Source organism: Protomyctophum parallelum, assembly GCF_964188405.1.
Source record: "Protomyctophum parallelum genome assembly, chromosome: 10".
NCBI classification, from domain to species: domain Eukaryota; kingdom Metazoa; phylum Chordata; class Actinopteri; order Myctophiformes; family Myctophidae; genus Protomyctophum; species Protomyctophum parallelum.
The window spans coordinates 36,207,263-36,224,191 of NC_139704.1; the positions used below are offsets into that span (position 1 = coordinate 36,207,263).

General features: G+C 42.7%; 1 protein-coding gene across 1 annotated transcript; it reads right to left on the reverse strand.

Annotated features, from left to right (window-relative positions):
* Positions 1–12,685: 12,685 nt before the first annotated feature.
* Positions 12,686–16,393, reverse strand: six2a (SIX homeobox 2a). Its single transcript, XM_083775679.1, has 2 exons — positions 15,235–16,393; positions 12,686–13,751 (listed from the first exon to the last, which is right to left on the reverse strand). The coding sequence occupies exons 1-2, from the start codon at positions 15,792–15,794 to the stop codon at positions 13,442–13,444; spliced, it is 870 nt and encodes a 289-aa protein (XP_083631805.1). The 5' UTR covers positions 15,795–16,393; the 3' UTR covers positions 12,686–13,441.
* Positions 16,394–16,929: the final 536 nt, after the last annotated feature.

Here is a 16,929-nt window from a genome sequence, read left to right on the forward strand (position 1 = left end):
TATGTATATTGCACATAGGCCTATTGATTTTATTTTACTGTATGCCTTTGTATGCTACAAAGAATAGTGTGTGTGTGTGTGTGTGTGTGTGTGTGTGTGTGTGTGTGTGTGTGTGTGTGTGTGTGTGTGTGTGTGTGTGTGTGTGTGTGTGTGTGTGTGTGTGTGTGTGTGTGTGTGTGTGTGTGTGTGTGTGTGTGTGTGTGTGTGTGTGTGTCATGTCAATGTGTTACGGTGCTCAGCAAAATGTGTCAGAGTACCTGTTGAGTGTACAGTTTGTTAATCATGAGTGGCTCAATGCACAGACATTTCTTTATGCATGCACTCAAATACTCATGGTGCTACACTGCAAAAACAATCATAGTGTTAATTTGTCACAATGTGATTATTAAGGTGATTAATACAACCTTTACATGTATGACTATGAACACATAATTCATTGTTGCACCAATGGCTGAGCGCAGCAAACATTGCTTTATTGTACATGCTGACAGACCTATAACCTGGTTCACCAGTCCAGAACAATAATCTTTAAACTACATCCATACCAGCCAAATTATCACTTCTACAGTCTTTAAGCAAGAGGCATAATGTTAACACACACACACACACACACACACACCCACACACACACACACACACACACACACACACACACACACACACACACACACACACACACACACACACACACACACAGGTAAGTGACTGTAAGGCTTACAGTATACCAGCAGTCTAGCAGGTTGTTCTTGTTAATGTATTTGTGTACAGAGTAAAATAATTGGTGTTAATCGAACCAAGCCGACCAGTCAGGGCCCATTTGTACAGTCAGAGTTAAATTGACACAGATTATTTTATTCTGTACAAGCGTGTACTGTACACAGTCAGATAGTTGTACTGTACACAGGAAACGGGTTCTCCTCAGTGGTTCTCAAATATTTTCATGTCAAGGACGCACAAATTAGTAGGCTATATGTATTTGCACCCCCATCTTAAAAAAAATGTGCCAGTGAGTGACCCTCGTGCACAATTTGCTAAAATTGTGTTAAAAATCACACCCATGTGAACTGAGTGGTGCAATCCCCCCCCCCACCTCTCTCTCTCTCTCTCTCTGTTTATGGCGCCCCCTACTGGTACTAATAAGTCATATACTCGTGCTCATGAACATGGATACATAGATACGCACGGACATTGCTGGTTGTAGTAGTGGTTGCACCACTCAAAAATATTAGATTAGATTATTGATAAATGATAGGATATTTTCAAATTGTCAATGTATACGGTTAAAGTGGTTGAACTGATTTTGAGGCTATATGAACTCTCTACCGCTAGCTGTTAGCATAAACCCCAGTTCCCAGTGCCTGAGTGCCAGCATACGCGTTCACTTTAAAAGACGGAGTCCCCCCCCCCCCCCCCCCCCGCCCACCAAGATCCACCAAGGAGTCCGATTTACGGAGGTTTGAAAATCCTCCTTTCAACTGGTTTGCACTGTGATTTATATTTGCAATCCCATTGTTGGAACGGTGGGGCGTCGCTATAGGAACCGGACCAATGTTAATAGCTTCCGTAGGCCTCAACCATATCGGAGTACATGTATATACGGACCTGGGATATGACGCCACCTAGTGTCGCCGTCCGTATATATACGTACCTGGGGGGGAAAAAAGAGTTAACTTATTTTGCTGGGTAGGCTACCCCCGGATCCCCCTCAAGGACCCCTGAGGGACCCCGGACCACACTTTGAGAACTGCTGCTCTAGATTAGAAGGAGGCAGCGTTCATGGGACAGGCCCAGAACCGGACATAATGGAGCTCTCTGTAAACCCCAATTCCCACAAAACCAGAATGTGTTGTTGCATGAAACAATTAAAAGAAAGAAATCTACAAGCTGACCTTGCAGATCGGCTATTTTCATCATTCTTGATATTTTTCAATTCAACAATTCAACATTTTACAAAGAAAATAGGCCTATGCTTTGTAATGTATACTTTGGAATCCTTAAAGGGAAATTCCAGTCATTTTCAACATTTTATTACTTATGTGATTCACCATGTTAATGATTTTTTTTCAGACAGCTCTAAGGTATAATAATGACATAGTAAAATGTTGAAAATGAGTGGAAGGCCCCTTTAAGTATCTTAAAAGCATCCATTGTTTTTTAACACAAGTATTTTTAAAAGCAAGTAGACACTCCAAATTTCACAGTTTACAGTTGAGTAATATTTGACCAGGAGTATATCTATAGGCTACTTTGACTCAAGTACTGGGTCTGAGTACTTTGTCTGCAACCGTCTGAAGACGGTAAAACAGAGAGAGAATCTTGTGCGTGATTTAGCCCGTTGAGAGTGAACGCCCAGAGAAAGCATAAAGAATGCCGTAGTTGTAGTTAATCTTTACAGAGGGACAGATTTAATGGAACGGTGTCAGGTGACAATAGCTGGAAAAGCCATCGGGGTGAAGCTAATGCGATATTTAAAAAAGAAACTCCCTCGGCCCACTTCTCCCCCATTGAGGAATGTACAGTCTAGAGAAAAGGCCAGGTAAACCTGCCTTAAACCCAGCACACATGAACACACACACACACACACACACACACACACACACACACACACACACACGCTCGCGCACATACATGCACACAAACACACTATCTCTCCATCCAACAAAACTAGTTAGAGTTATACAGTAGCACATTCCGATACATCTTTTACTCCAAGCTCAACTCATTGTTTTTTTAAATGGTTTTAGGAATAATTCACAGTGATGGGAGTCAGGAATTGGTTTGCCAGATGACCTTTCACTCCGGCAAAGGTCGCCCACAGTTTGTGTGTGTGTGTGTGTGTGTATGCGTACATTGTGTAATCTGTAACAGTATATGCGTCCAGCACACGGAGAGTGCATTAAAGCTTTAGCCCTGTGCGTACTCCCCCGTCCACTATTCTGATCTCTCTCTCTCTCGCTCTCTCTCTCTCTCTCTCTCTCTCTCTCTCTCTCTCTCTCTCCCTCCATTTGTCTGTCACTCTTTCTTTCTCTCTCCCTCTTGTTCTATCCCTTCTCTCTGTTTGTTTCTCTACTCCCCTCGGCTCTCTCTCTGTCCAACTGACCGTAACCCAACACCACACGTCCCCCCCCCCCCAACAGTCGTTTCATCCTGTTTTATGGGACGCACCTGATACAGTAAAAATGCTTAATGGCTGAGGAAAGTCTCAAATCAATGACCATCAATAAACATGCCACTGTACTTGACCCCAAAGATACTATTTTATAAAGGAAAATACAGTACGTAAATGCCTGTGATTAACAAAGAAACCCTGCATTTCCCGTCAGTGGTTGGTTGGTCACCCCATGCATGACCATCCTTCCTCTTCGATGTCTCCTTTTTGACTGATACCTGTCCATTCAAACTGTAGACGGGCCCGCCCCAAAGGTATTAGTGCATAGTGTTAATTTGTCACAATGTGATTATTAAGGTGATGAATACAACCTTTACATGTATGACTATGAACACATAATTCATTGTTGCGGCCGGCGAACACTAGAGTTCTGAACAGGCCCGAAAGTTAAGGCCCGGCCCTACCAGGGCCCTCATCAAACCCTGTACACTGGGTACTGGGTACTGGGTACACATGAGTGTGAGTGTGAGTGTCTGTCTCATGTTAGCCTGGCTAATAAGCCAGACCGAATCAGCCGTTGGCAAAAAAAGAATTGCCTGCCGACAGTGTGATTTGAGTCTGGCTTATTACCCTGGTTAGTCTCATTTGACCCCAAGGAGATCGGGCCCAGAGCCCAATGGCAATTCTAACAAACCAACAGTTTCTGAGAACCGAAAAATCATGAATATCTGTATCCGCTGGCTTGATTACTGAAGATTGTCCCTCAAGTCACTGTAGTAGTAATGGCCTGGCTTCATAGATAGTTGTATCTATATAGTGCTTTTTTTTTTTTTTAAGTAGATCTTTGTCTGCTCCTTTCACAAAAACTGCATCGATAGACCCTGTTTTAGATGCTTGACCTATCACCATGGAGTAAATAAGTTTAGATTAGATGAACTACCTTGGCACCCACAATTGGCAGCACCAGGTAACTGTTTTTGAAACCCATTTTGACCCGAGACCCGTTCTTCTATTTTTCAAAAATAGCAGACCTACAAGCTCGTAGCGCGGCACTCGGTGCCGCGCTATGAGCTTGTAGATCTGCTATTTTTCAATAGCTAAAGCATAACATAATGCTAACACCAAAAGGCGTCGTACTCATACTAGACCGCAATAAAGCTTGTTGCTGTAGTAGGGGAAATGTGACCATTAGACACAGGCTAGCCTGAGCTAACGTGTTAGGTTTCTGGTCTAGAGGGGCGGGTCGCGGCTGAGATTTGCGCACGCCCTGATTGGATCTCATCGATCTGTCCGTCACCCCCGGCCCCTCCTCTCCCCCCTAGTGCAGCGCTACGTCACATAATTTGGAGCGACGCCCACCCGGAAGGGTTGACTCCCACTTTGAGACCAGAGCGGCCAATGCGTTCCTCCAGGCTTTCAATTTTTGCACCAACAAAAATGAAAGCCTGGTACCGAGGCTAGACACAGGCTGGTTTTCAATTATTGGTTTAGATTGATAAAACACTTGCTTACAAATCTTGCATAGTGCAGCTTTAATGTATAAGCTATCATGCATAATAACACACAAAAGTAATACATTATTAGGCCCGAGCACTGCACCAGCGCAAAGCCCTATTAAAATTGCAAAGATTATTATTCTTTGCAATAAAGATGTTATGCAAAGAATTACGTATTGAGCCTAATGGCTCAATTAAGCAATATTACACGAGAGGGTGTGGGTTAACGTGATTATTGCCACGACAGGGATGCGGTCAGGAACGAGACGAAGTCGAGTTCCTCAAGCATCACTGGTGGTTCTTCCAACTAATGGCTTAGGGCTGAAAAGCTCTATGGTGGCAGAAAAGCGACTACATTTGACCTTAAACCTGGTGGGGTCTCTTAAAGATGGAGTGCCACCATTTTTTCCACCCTAAAACATGATCATCAGGTATTATTACAATATAAGGGGGAAGAACGTTTTCCAAAAAGTGTACAGTATTTGTTAAAATCATGCTTTTAGGTGGACACGCCCACCAGTTCATTAAGTATGCCTAGTTTGCCTGGTGCCTGATGGCTGGTGATCCACCTGAACTGAAGCCGCACCCACAGCTGTAGTTGTATGATAAAGGGGGAGGGGCTGATAGTGTGATGTCACTATATTACTGTTTACTTCATTGGCCCGTCTGTCAAGGGTTCAGCCTCCAGGAAGAAACCCTAAATACAAAGTTAATACACTATTGCACATAAAAACAACTCCAGGGTGTCTAATCAAGTACTGTCACCTCATAGACACATGACAAACTGGAAAAATACAAAACTTTTGGCACTCCATCTTTAAAAGTCATGACCTAAACAGGAAGTCAGACATTTTTTATTTATGTGTTTTAGGAGGATGATCACAATCACCCAAACATGCTCAGCGTACACAAGAGACCTTAACGATGAAGGTTAACAAAATTGTGAGTTTTTATAAAATGCTGTGACCGTGGCGAAGTGTCTGCCAAACAGGACGTGAAAATAACTGATCTACAAGGTCAAGTTTCCTTTTTCTCTATGTAACTTCTGAGCTGATTGCTCAGATTAGTCCTGTTTTACTTGGCTCCGCCCCATCTTCTGTTTGTCGATATTTGATTGTCCCTACTTTGTGCTATACCTTTGAACGGTTTGGCGTACAGACTTGTGACGCGCATCACTTGATTCTGTTGAGGGTCCTTATCCTTCAGTGGTGCTCCGCCCTTCTGATTGGTCGATATTTGATAGTTACTATTTGTTTTGCTATAACTTTTGAACGGTTTTGTCGTACACGCTTGTGAGTTGCGTCACTTGATTCGGTTGATAGTCCTTGTCCTTCATCTGAGTTACTTAGCCCCGCCACTATTCTCGATATCATAGTTTATATATTTTGCCATAACAGTTTGTTGTACGGTCATGAGTCGCCTCCTTATCCTTCATTCTCTGACGAAGAATTGCGAGATACAGGGGTCCTTGATGTCAGAAACGGCTATGGTCAAGTTGATTACATACTTGAGCCAGTGGATTTCTATTGGCGCAGCGCACAAACATGAACAACATGGTTCGGGTTGACCAATCAGGCAAACCAATGTCTACACCCCGTAAACGCAGGGATTCGGTGCATGCATCTTCCACCGCCACATATACCCGTGGGACAGACAGATAGAGATATTTTGATGGGACCACTGGTGAAAAGCTTCGCCCACAATTTGTGGGCGAAGCTTTTCACCAGTGGTCCATTGTGCAGGGCCAGGTTTTAAGTTGTTAAACATAGGCTGTGATAATAACTTTATATGCAGGAAGAGGACAGCAAGGGTAGCTTGCCATTTCACCAGAAAGTGCTAAAATGTCTTCACAGAACCAGCAGTGACCATGCCATTCCAGTGCCTTTGGCAGCATCATTGCCGAATTTGAACTGGTCTGATGAAGAGGCTCGACATGTCATGTCCACTTGATTTGGTCGTATGGTGTAAGGAACCGTATTAAATATTATTTTTAAGCTTTGGAGCATCACTCGGTGTGTGGATGTTACGCTTTGTTCTGGGATTTGAACTGCATGCACACACTATAAAGTTCTGTTAATTTAACTATGAAAGTGAAATAAATTGACTAAATGGGATACTAAATTGGATACTAAATTGTATACGTATCCAACTGCTGCTATTTGTCTTCTTCTCCTTTTGTGACTTACTATATGTTTATTTTTTTAAACTTGTTCTGTACAGCACTTTGGAACCTTGTTTTGAAAGGTGCTATATAAATAAAGTTCATTATCATTATCCAGTCAATCTACAAGGAAGACATGGGTGCATTGTTTCAAAATGTTATTTCAGAGCATGCTGGCGGCTCAATAAAAATGCTACATAGTGTAATGAGCATTATTTGAATTGGCAGTCGTCAAGCCTTCCTGTCTCTCACGTATGAAATGGAACAGAAATACCTATAAAAGTGTGTGTGTGTGTGTGTGTGTGTGTGTGTGTGTGTGTGTGTGTGTGTGTGTGTGTGTGTGTGTGTGTGTGTGTGTGTGTGTGTGTGTGTGTGTGTGTGTGTGTGTGTGTGTGTGTGTGTGTGTGTGTGTGTGTGTGTGTGTGTGTGTGTGTGTGTGTGTGTGTGTGTTCGTGTTCGAGGACCCCTCCTGTTCCCTCTAAATCTCTTTACCAAAAGTAGCTGATCTACAAGCTCACAGCGCATCACAGTGTGGTGTGTTTGTGGTGTGACCTTTTTCATTTAATATTTGCAGAATGGGAACCATGTAGTTCAAGTGGTTGCTAGACTGTAAATGTTGATATTGACAAGTGTGCCTTTAGTCCCTCTGCATATGCGGTGGAAAAGGAGCTTTCAGTTTCTTGATGCTGTTTCTGATGTATTCAAACAACGCAGTCTCCCCCTGTCAGCATCAGTTATTTGGATGCCAGATGATGAATCTGTCGGCATCACTCATTTGGATGCCAGATGTACAGTATATTATTATTCTTTATAACACGCAGTTAACATCTTTGCTGGCCAATTAGTGGTGTGAAAATGGCCTATTTGAGTGCTATCCACATGTTGCTGAGTGTCTTGATAGATAGCAGAGCACACTCTCTTTTTTATGGGTTCTAGCCCCTCCTATATTCAGCTATAGTGTAGATTTTCGTCTTACACAAACATTAAATTCCCATTGACAATGAATGGAGAATGTACGTCATATGTGGACGAGCAAATCGTCATGTTACGTCATGATGATGTACGATGATAAGAGCACCCCTCACTTCACACAGGTGATTTTTGAAGGGCGCTAGCCCCTCCTATAAACAGCTATTGTCCCCACACGTCTCAAGATTTGCCATTGACAATGAATGGGGAATTCAGGTCAAATGTCTGCTAAATCTTGTCCCCATACGTCTCAAGATTTGCCATTGACAATGAATGGAGAAATTAGGTCAAATGTCTGCTAAATATGATTACAATAAAACATCAAAACATCAAACGCCATTGACATTGAAGTGAAATTTTACGTCATGTAAACTAGCAAATCAGCTAACCAATCACAGGCAACAGGCATTCTGATTGGCCATGAGATGATGCATGATGAAGATGTAAAGAGCGTCCCTCACTTCACACAGGTGTGATTTTTTTTATTTTTGTTATGCTGAGCAATTATTGCTATACCTGAGCTAAAGCGGGCATTGTTTAAAAATAGTATAATACTAAGTAAACTATCGTGCTGATGACTAGTTTTGGTTCATCTCAAGACCGCAAAGTATAACAAGGTGAGTTAACAGATTTATGCCATACCGTCCTCACTGGAGGTATAGGTTTTCAAATTGGGCTCCAAGGACCGCCAGCCCCAGGGGTCCTTGAGGGCGTTCCAGTTGGTCCAAATGATTATACGTTTCAGTATAATTCAAGTCACTTGAAATTATTTTATATGTATAAATAAAGAGATAAGGATAGGGATGAACTGAACACAAACTCTGTATAGGCCTATACACACACACACACACACACACACACACACACACACACACACACACACACACACACACACACACACACACACACACACACACACACACACACACACACACACACACACACTTTGTTATTGTGTTATTTTCAATTAAATATATCCGATGTCCCGTTGGATTTTTTAATTGTTTGTTTTAAACCTGGTACCGCGGTCATGCAGTAAGCCTGGTCAAATGAGCTGCAATGGGTGCCGTGCACGTTTTGAACGCCTTGTTCAGATCATTTGCTGTTTAATTAAATTAAATAATATTTGTCTTGCTGTTTGTCTTGTAGTTGTAGTATAATATGCATTATAGCCTCTAGGCTTACTATAGCCTATATGGACAAAAAGCTAAATGAAGGTCAGCCTACTTTCGGTTTCTGGCGCAGTGTTTTTTTTTCTCCCAAGGATAATCAATATTTAACATATTTAAATATACAATATATTTAAAACATTACATTAATTTGTTTCCTTTTTTGCCACCAGAAACTATAACGAAAACAACCTAAGTGATTTGTGTAAGTTTAAGACAATTAGGTAGGCTATAGCTATATTGATGGGGGCCGGGCCTAATCAATATATCTTCTTATCTGCTATGTAAGAATATATAACTAATATTTATGATTAAGCCCCTTATAACTAATATTGATTATAGGCTATAGTGCATTTCTTTTGCATTTAATGTGATTCATTGACATGCATTAATTAGTCTGATTCTGCCTGTTCTCGCATGCACTGCAGATAAACATATCTTCGTCTTGACATGAAAATCCAGCTTCGGCTGTCGCTGCAGGCCTATGTTTATGTTATTACCATATAGAGTTATGGTTATTAATTATTTCGCCCCCAAAACCTGGACACAATATAGCAATAGGCTTAATTAATTATATGAATGAATGCTCTTCGAGAAGACGTTTTGTTGCATGCATATGCCATTATGCCTATATGCGTGTGAAATCATATAGATTCATAGGCCTACTTTGGAAAACATTTGGTTGGCTTCTATAATTTATTTATTTATCAAGTTATAGACCTTTGAATTTTTGCTACCGTATAGGCTACTTTTGGCTCCACGGACTAACGGACTCTTGTTGGAATGGAACACAAAATTAATTGAAATAGTCGGAAGGAAATAGTACAAGCTGTGAGCTTGTAGATCTGCTATTATTATTTCTGAAAGTTTCTGAAGATTTATTTTATATATATATATATATATATATATATATATATATATATATATATACATCATACATCTTCATAAACTTGTCATATACAGCAATGCATTGCTATTTAAAAGAAAACGTATTTTAAATAGCCTATAGCATTTACTTGAGCATAGCATACTTTGTCCAAGCTGTTAAGCAATAAGCACTCATGATGTCTGAATCCAACAGGCTACCTAACTAATAAATATGACTTATTGTTTCGCTGCAATAGCAATAAAATGCTCTTTGGCCTATATACACCTGCTACACAGTGTCATAGTCGACTCGACAGTGCACCATGCACACACTCAGTCACAATCTTTAGCACATAGCCTATAAGGCAACATGACACATCGTCTATTATTAAACGTTCTGTTTATCAGACGTCGTTAAACCAAGGTGAATTGACAAGATAGAGTCAAGAGTCAAGACTATCAATTTGCGGTGCAACCCACAGCTAGCGGGCACAACACGCGCATGTCAAATATAGGCCTATGCGCGAGCTTTATAGGCCAGAGAGCGAGAGAGAGCTCAGTATTATTTGCACAATATTGTTTAGCCGGATTCGACGATTAAATTGCTACAACTGCCGGGTCGTTTTCCCCACATAAACCAACATTCCAGAATTAAATCATCGCCCTGCGCTGCGTTTATAGGTCAGTCAGTCTTGTTAGCCCAGTTGCTTTGCGGGGCTTTTCCTAACATCTTCTGCCCAAATATAAAGTTTAACGGCCTCCCTTGCCCTGACAAGCACATGCAGCAAGCACAAGAAACCAAGTCGAGTTCACTTTTCAGGCTGTTTGATAAAGGGAGACAAAAACAAATCTCTGCACACTTCTCTCATAAGAGTGTCGGTTTGGTGAGAGAGCCTAAAGTATTTCGTGTTATGTCTACTCTCCCGAGCGAGCCGCTGTTCTGGGACCATGCAGGCATGCTTTTGAGTAGACCCATGTGCACTCTCTGCTAATTGTGTGGGTTGTGTGCTCCATGTGTAATTGAGCTTCATGGGGGTCGAGTTGTGATTGATTCTTTAGCACTTTTCAAGAGATTCTGCGGTCAACTCAGCGGTGCAAATAAACAACATAATAGGCTCATATTAGCCGCAACACAACACTGAATCACAGAAACCCATTTAGTTTGATGAGGCATGTTTGCACAAATGTTCACTGAACAACCCGTTATTATTTTAGGCTACTTTACTCGGTGGTCAAATATTCGTCAATCTCAGTTTTTAATTCATGAGTCAATGAGAGAGAGAAGAGAAGGAGAAGCGCAACGGAGTAAGATGGGGAGGGGATAAAGCATAACCCTCTAATGAAAGTAGCCTACGAAAGGAAAAGATTGACATTTCCTGAAAAAAGGGCGGTCTATAAGTCAAATGTTGTTTTAAGACATATTCTACACGCAGGGCTTTGAGAGTGGAGGGGATTAGGTGTCGGGAGGAGTGTTGTATGGCCGAAGCTGTTCAAACAAAGTGTCTTCTTTCAACACACGTTTCCAGTTTTCTGTTTGCCTCCGTGAACACTACGGCACTTTTGTTCCCTCCACGAAGCGAGGAAAGATAAGGTGTCATCACTTGAACATCAGGGACCAGTTGGGAAAGGCATGCGGCGTAATTTTGCCCAGCTTTGCCGATAATGGCCATGCATGTCACACCGTCCCCAATGGTCCATCAGCAGACTGTTGATTATCATTAGAAAAGGTTGGATTGTGTCCGGTTTTTTAAAACCGCATTGACCTATCATTAACTGACTGTGAAGTGCCTCGAATGGTCAACATTATAATGTGTGGACTTGAGTCGTATGGGGGGACATGGGAAGAAGGATAGGCTACTTTCAGTTTCCACGTCGTTGGGTGGGTGGTGGGTGGCGGCGGCGCAACATGCATGTCTACAGGCTGCCTGCTGCACCTTTCTTCAACAGCGACCATTATGTGTCAAAGGCTATATAAGGGCTCTTGCTGTGCCTGTTTCATATAGATTTCATTTCCCCAATAATTTGTTATTACGAAATTGGTGCTTCGGTAGCCTCCCCATTTAAAATCCACCGTAGAGTCAGTCGACGCGTTGAGGCATGACTTAGGGGACTCATAGGGGAATAAGGGGATAGGCTATATTACTCCACACATACAGACAGTAAGGGCCGCAACATATATGTGCAGTTGTAGCCTACACGGTTCAATTCGTATAGCCTAACCTGCAAGTGATCGTGGTTTTGCTTGTAGACCTTATGCTCGTGGAGGAAAATATTAAAGGACCACTTCATCACTTTTCAACCTATCTTCATATAATAGGTCCTCACTAATAATCATGATAAAATGGCACGATTCCCCCCCCAATCATTCTGTGTCTCATAGAAAGGCTGTGGGCAGTTTAGAAACCGTCCTTTTTGACAAAAATGTTTAGATTTTTATTATCGTGAGAACGATGGCTTCCATTTTCGCATTGCAACTTTTCAGGACTAGAAAGCCTACATCTATTAGCTTGTATTCCCCATCGATGATGTCACTGGAGGACGGTTTCTGAACTGCCCAAAAATGGCGCAATTTTTTTTCTACTCGGTCTGTGTCTCATAGTAGGGCTCTATATGAGACACAGACCGAGTAGGAAAAAAATTGCGCCATGTTTTCATGATTATTAGTGAGGGTCTATTATATGATGATAGGTTGAAAAGTGATGAAGTGGTCCTTTAAGAATGTCAAAATAGTAGTGGGATGCACGTTATCCCACTCCTGCTATTTTTGGTCAGTTTTGCTATTTGATTGTTGATGAATTGTTTAACGTGATCGAAGACCGCACAGTGGTCAGTGCCCCATGCCAATATATTTTTTCCTCCAAGAAAAAAAAAATCAAGATGGGATGAATCAAACAAATTCTCATTTTAGTCCATGTATTTCTTCTCTTTTATTGTAAAGGGTATATGAAACTATAGGTGAATCGATTTGTTTATGTTTTATTATTTATCGCAAAGTTTACATGCAGTTTCTTCCCAAATGAAAGTACAAATAATAGTAAGAGATTAGATAGTTCATCTTGTCACAGACGGCTCTGGTGATATAAGACACTTGAAGGTAGGATACCCCGACAACAAAACAAAAATAAACTGCTTATGGCTCCCTATATGTAAACGAAAAAATGCGGTGGGGTACCTCTGACTCGGTGCCTATATGGTCTGTCGACATAATATCTAAAACCCCTAAAATCATAACGATAATAGTAACAAGAATTAAGACTTTTTTTTATTGTTATCGTTTTCAACAATATAACATGTTATGTTATTACATTCCGGTAAAATAGGCCTACTTTTTAGGCTAAAAGCCCTATAGAACCGCCTCTGTAGTGCGTGCGTGTGTGCGTCGTTTGTGTGTGCGTGTGTGCGTGTGTGCGTGTGCGTGCGTGTGTGAGTGTGTGTGTGTGTGTGTGTGTGTGTGTGTGTGTGTGTGTGTGTGTGTGTGTGTGTGTGTGTGTGTGTGTGTGTGTGTGTGTGTGTGCGCACACCACATAAGCCTCATTCTCAAGTCTCTTCTTTCCATGTCTGTCATTTTGCACCTTGCCTCAAGTGCTCCATATATAAAGCTCGTTTTGACGTCCTCACGTAGAAAGTTAATGTGCCCTCCGTGCCTCCGCGTGTCCGTGTCCCGGTCGGTCTAAGAGCCAAGGTCCACCAGATTAGACGACATAGGGTTCAGTATGCTGTCGTGGTGCAGCGAGTGGTGGTGATGCACCGAGTCCGCGCTGGACACCGGGATAGCGCTGGGTCCCGGTGGGGGAGCTAGGCCGTGCAGGGACGGCAAACCGGAGTTATTGCCGAGGAGCATAGCCGGGCTGTGGGACATGTGGTCCGGCGTGCCGGAGGGCGTTTTGTCGTCGTCCGAGCTCCCCAAAATAGTTTTATTTCCATTCATGGAAGACGTCAATGGGTTGTGACTGTTGGCGTTGGAGTTTTCATTGTTTTCTCTGTGAACGTAAAACAAAAACACTATATGAACTATAATGCTAGTGCAGAGTGTAGTGCTAATGCTGAATCTATTCTTTATAATATCACTACGTATCATGCAGGATAGACAAACCCACAATTTATGCGTCCTGTTAGTTTGAATATTTAGCATTTCGGATAATTCCCAGAGCTGTAAAAAATATTGACGATAGTTTAATAAAAAGGCCTAAAGGTTTGAACCTCACATTGAAATGGTAATTTGGCATATAGGCCTATTTTATTGTCATATAAATAAGGCAAAGTCAATACAGTTAACAATAGAGAATTAGAAAAATTGTGAATAATAATTGTACCATATACATTTCAGTATTTCACTTAACCGTTTCACTCCCGAACGCATGGTTTATGGCAGTTGTACACACACACACACACACACACACACACACACACACACACACACACACACACACACACACACACACACACACACACACACACACACACACACACACACACACACACACACACACACACACACACACACACACACACACATACACACTCACACCTGCATTATTTCTGTATCAGCGCAAATTAAGGCCTATAATGAATAGAATTGATTTGTTGTCCAAAGGTAAATGAATAGCCTATATAGTTTTAATAAAAGGTATAGGCTTAGAGAAAATAGTCATTCCCCCAGCCCTGTGTCATAATGTCTCCTGAACAATGGAAACTGATTTGATATAGGTGCTCATGTTTGATTTGATTTTACTAGCAGTTTCAATTGTATTAGCCGAGCGATATAGGCTAATTGTGACAGGTCCAGTATCAATGCCAAAGACACAGTGTGTCTTTGGCATTGATTGTAACTGTTTTGCAAGGAGCGAGTAAGGCTTTTTCCAGTGAGGAGACATGATTTACGTGGAGCTTTTAGCCCGAATTAGAGGCCAGGGGGTGAAAGGAGACACCTCTACCCACCGAGCAGAGCAGCAGCACCTGACTGCAGACGTCTCCTAATTCTCCCCGCACGTCTGCCCGTGTAAACACTTTGAAATGTACAAACGGCTCCTAATGAAATGTGAAAGGAGTTGGGCCTGCGTGCGTGTCTTCAACACACCAATAGTGTAAAATAGTGTAAATAATGCACAAGGACCTTTTGATTTAGATATTCTGACTTGCGGGCTATTTTGTTTTATTGTTTGTGCCACCTTGTTAAAGTTGGCGTGAATGTATATGCCGTATATAGGCCCTTGGGCTATTACGTTAAATAGCAGGCTTATTGATGTTAATGTCAAAGCAAGAAAGTCTGTTATGATTAATGTGATTACACAACGACTTTAAATTACGATGTAGGACATTTTTATAGCGTTGTAATTTACCTGACAACAGCTCTGTAATTTTCGTTACAGCTCATGCGCCCCCTAAACAACTAAAACCAACATACAACAACAAAACATAAATAAATAGCAATAGTTGATTGATATAACTTTCCCCATGGCCTACCTTTCTTTTGCTTCCGCCGCCCGGTCCCTTTGCCGTCGGTTTTTGAACCAGTTGCTGACTTGCGTGGTGGTGAGTCCCGTGGCCTCGGCCAGTTCTCGCTTCTCCCGCGGAGAAGGGTACGGGTTGTGCGTGTACCACTCCCGGAGCACGCTCCGGCTCTTCTCCTTGAAGCAGTAGCTCGTCTCCTCTCCGTCCCAGATGGAGCGGGGCAGCGGAAACTTTCTCCGGACGCGGTACTTCCCCACCGCGCCGAGCGGGCGGCCTCGCAGCTTCTCCGCCTCGATGTAGTGCGCCTTCAGCCACAGCTGCTGCAGCTTCATGTGGTTGTGCGGCGAGAACTGGTGGCTCTCCAGGATCTTATAGAGCTCTCGGAAATTCCCCCTGTGGAAGGCGACCACGGCTTTCGCCTTGAGGACGCTCTCGTTCTTGTGGAGGTGCTCGCAGGCGGGCAGAGACCAGAGGAAGCGCCCCAGTCGCTCGATGTTCCCCCCTTGCTGGAGGACCTCGCAGACGCACGCTACTTGCTCCTGCGTAAAACCAAATGTTGGAAGCATAGACATCGCCGCGCAGTAAACCGATACAAACAGATAATGTTGTGCCTTACTCCCACGACTCCTCGACTCTCACTCGCGCACTGCCGATGGCTACGTTAAGACATTAAACCAAACGAGTCCATGAGTCCATGTGCGATAAAAGCTCCCCAAAAAGAGCAAAACAAAAAAAGAAATAAAAAAAGATTCAAAAGTTACAAAAAGGGTGTATAATATCCAAGCGTGGGGAGTTGAAAAAAACTCAAGTCCAGTTCAGCTATAGGAAAAAACAAAACAAGCGGCATTCCTCGTAAATGTTGGTGAGCTAGAGAGAAAGTTGTTACTCCATAGGCTACTCCTTCATACACCTTTTCTATGTCGATTCAACATAACCTACTCCCGGAGACTGACTCGCTGGCTCGTTTTAATAATATTATTCTAAGCTGGCAAGAAAAGCGATTATATGAACTCTGATTGGTCGGTTATCTGACCCGGGGATGGCGAGGATAAGACAATAGTTTTACTCAAATTATTTGCCATGGTTACGCTGTCATTCAAAGTAACCCGATAGGCTTTGAGGTGGCTCCCTGGCAAGGCAATCCGATTGTTCCCTTCGCGAGCGGGCCCGCCTACCCATAGAAATATTGCTCAGATTTTTTTTGTCCTCTAAAACAGTTTTTCCTCCTTCCCCTACGCTCTGACAGACACCTCGGGCAGCCAACGAGCGCAGAGCACGGAGGAGGAGACGAGCCGTGATGCCTCAGCCAGAGGAGCGATGGCGCCAGAGCGCTCCGGACGCCCTGCCTGCGCTGCGTGCCGCGCACTGCCGGCCCGTGCATGCAATGCACACTGTTCTGTTTCCAACCCTGTATGTTTCTCACCGGTCCCCAGCACGGCTTCCAAATCCATAAAGTTGGGAAAGGTTTGAGGTTAGTTCTCTCCGCCATTATACACAATTTAAATTACTATAAAACGAAGGGTATAGCCATGCCGTCTAATAATAATATACCTTTAAGTATAGGAGGAAATGTTAGTTTGACGCAAACTATTGTGTGTGTGTGTGTGTGTGTGTGTGTGTGTGTGTGTGTGTGTGTGTGTGTGTGTGTGTGTGTGTGTGTGTGTGTGTGTGTGTGTGTGTGTGTGTGTGTATGTGTATGTATATATA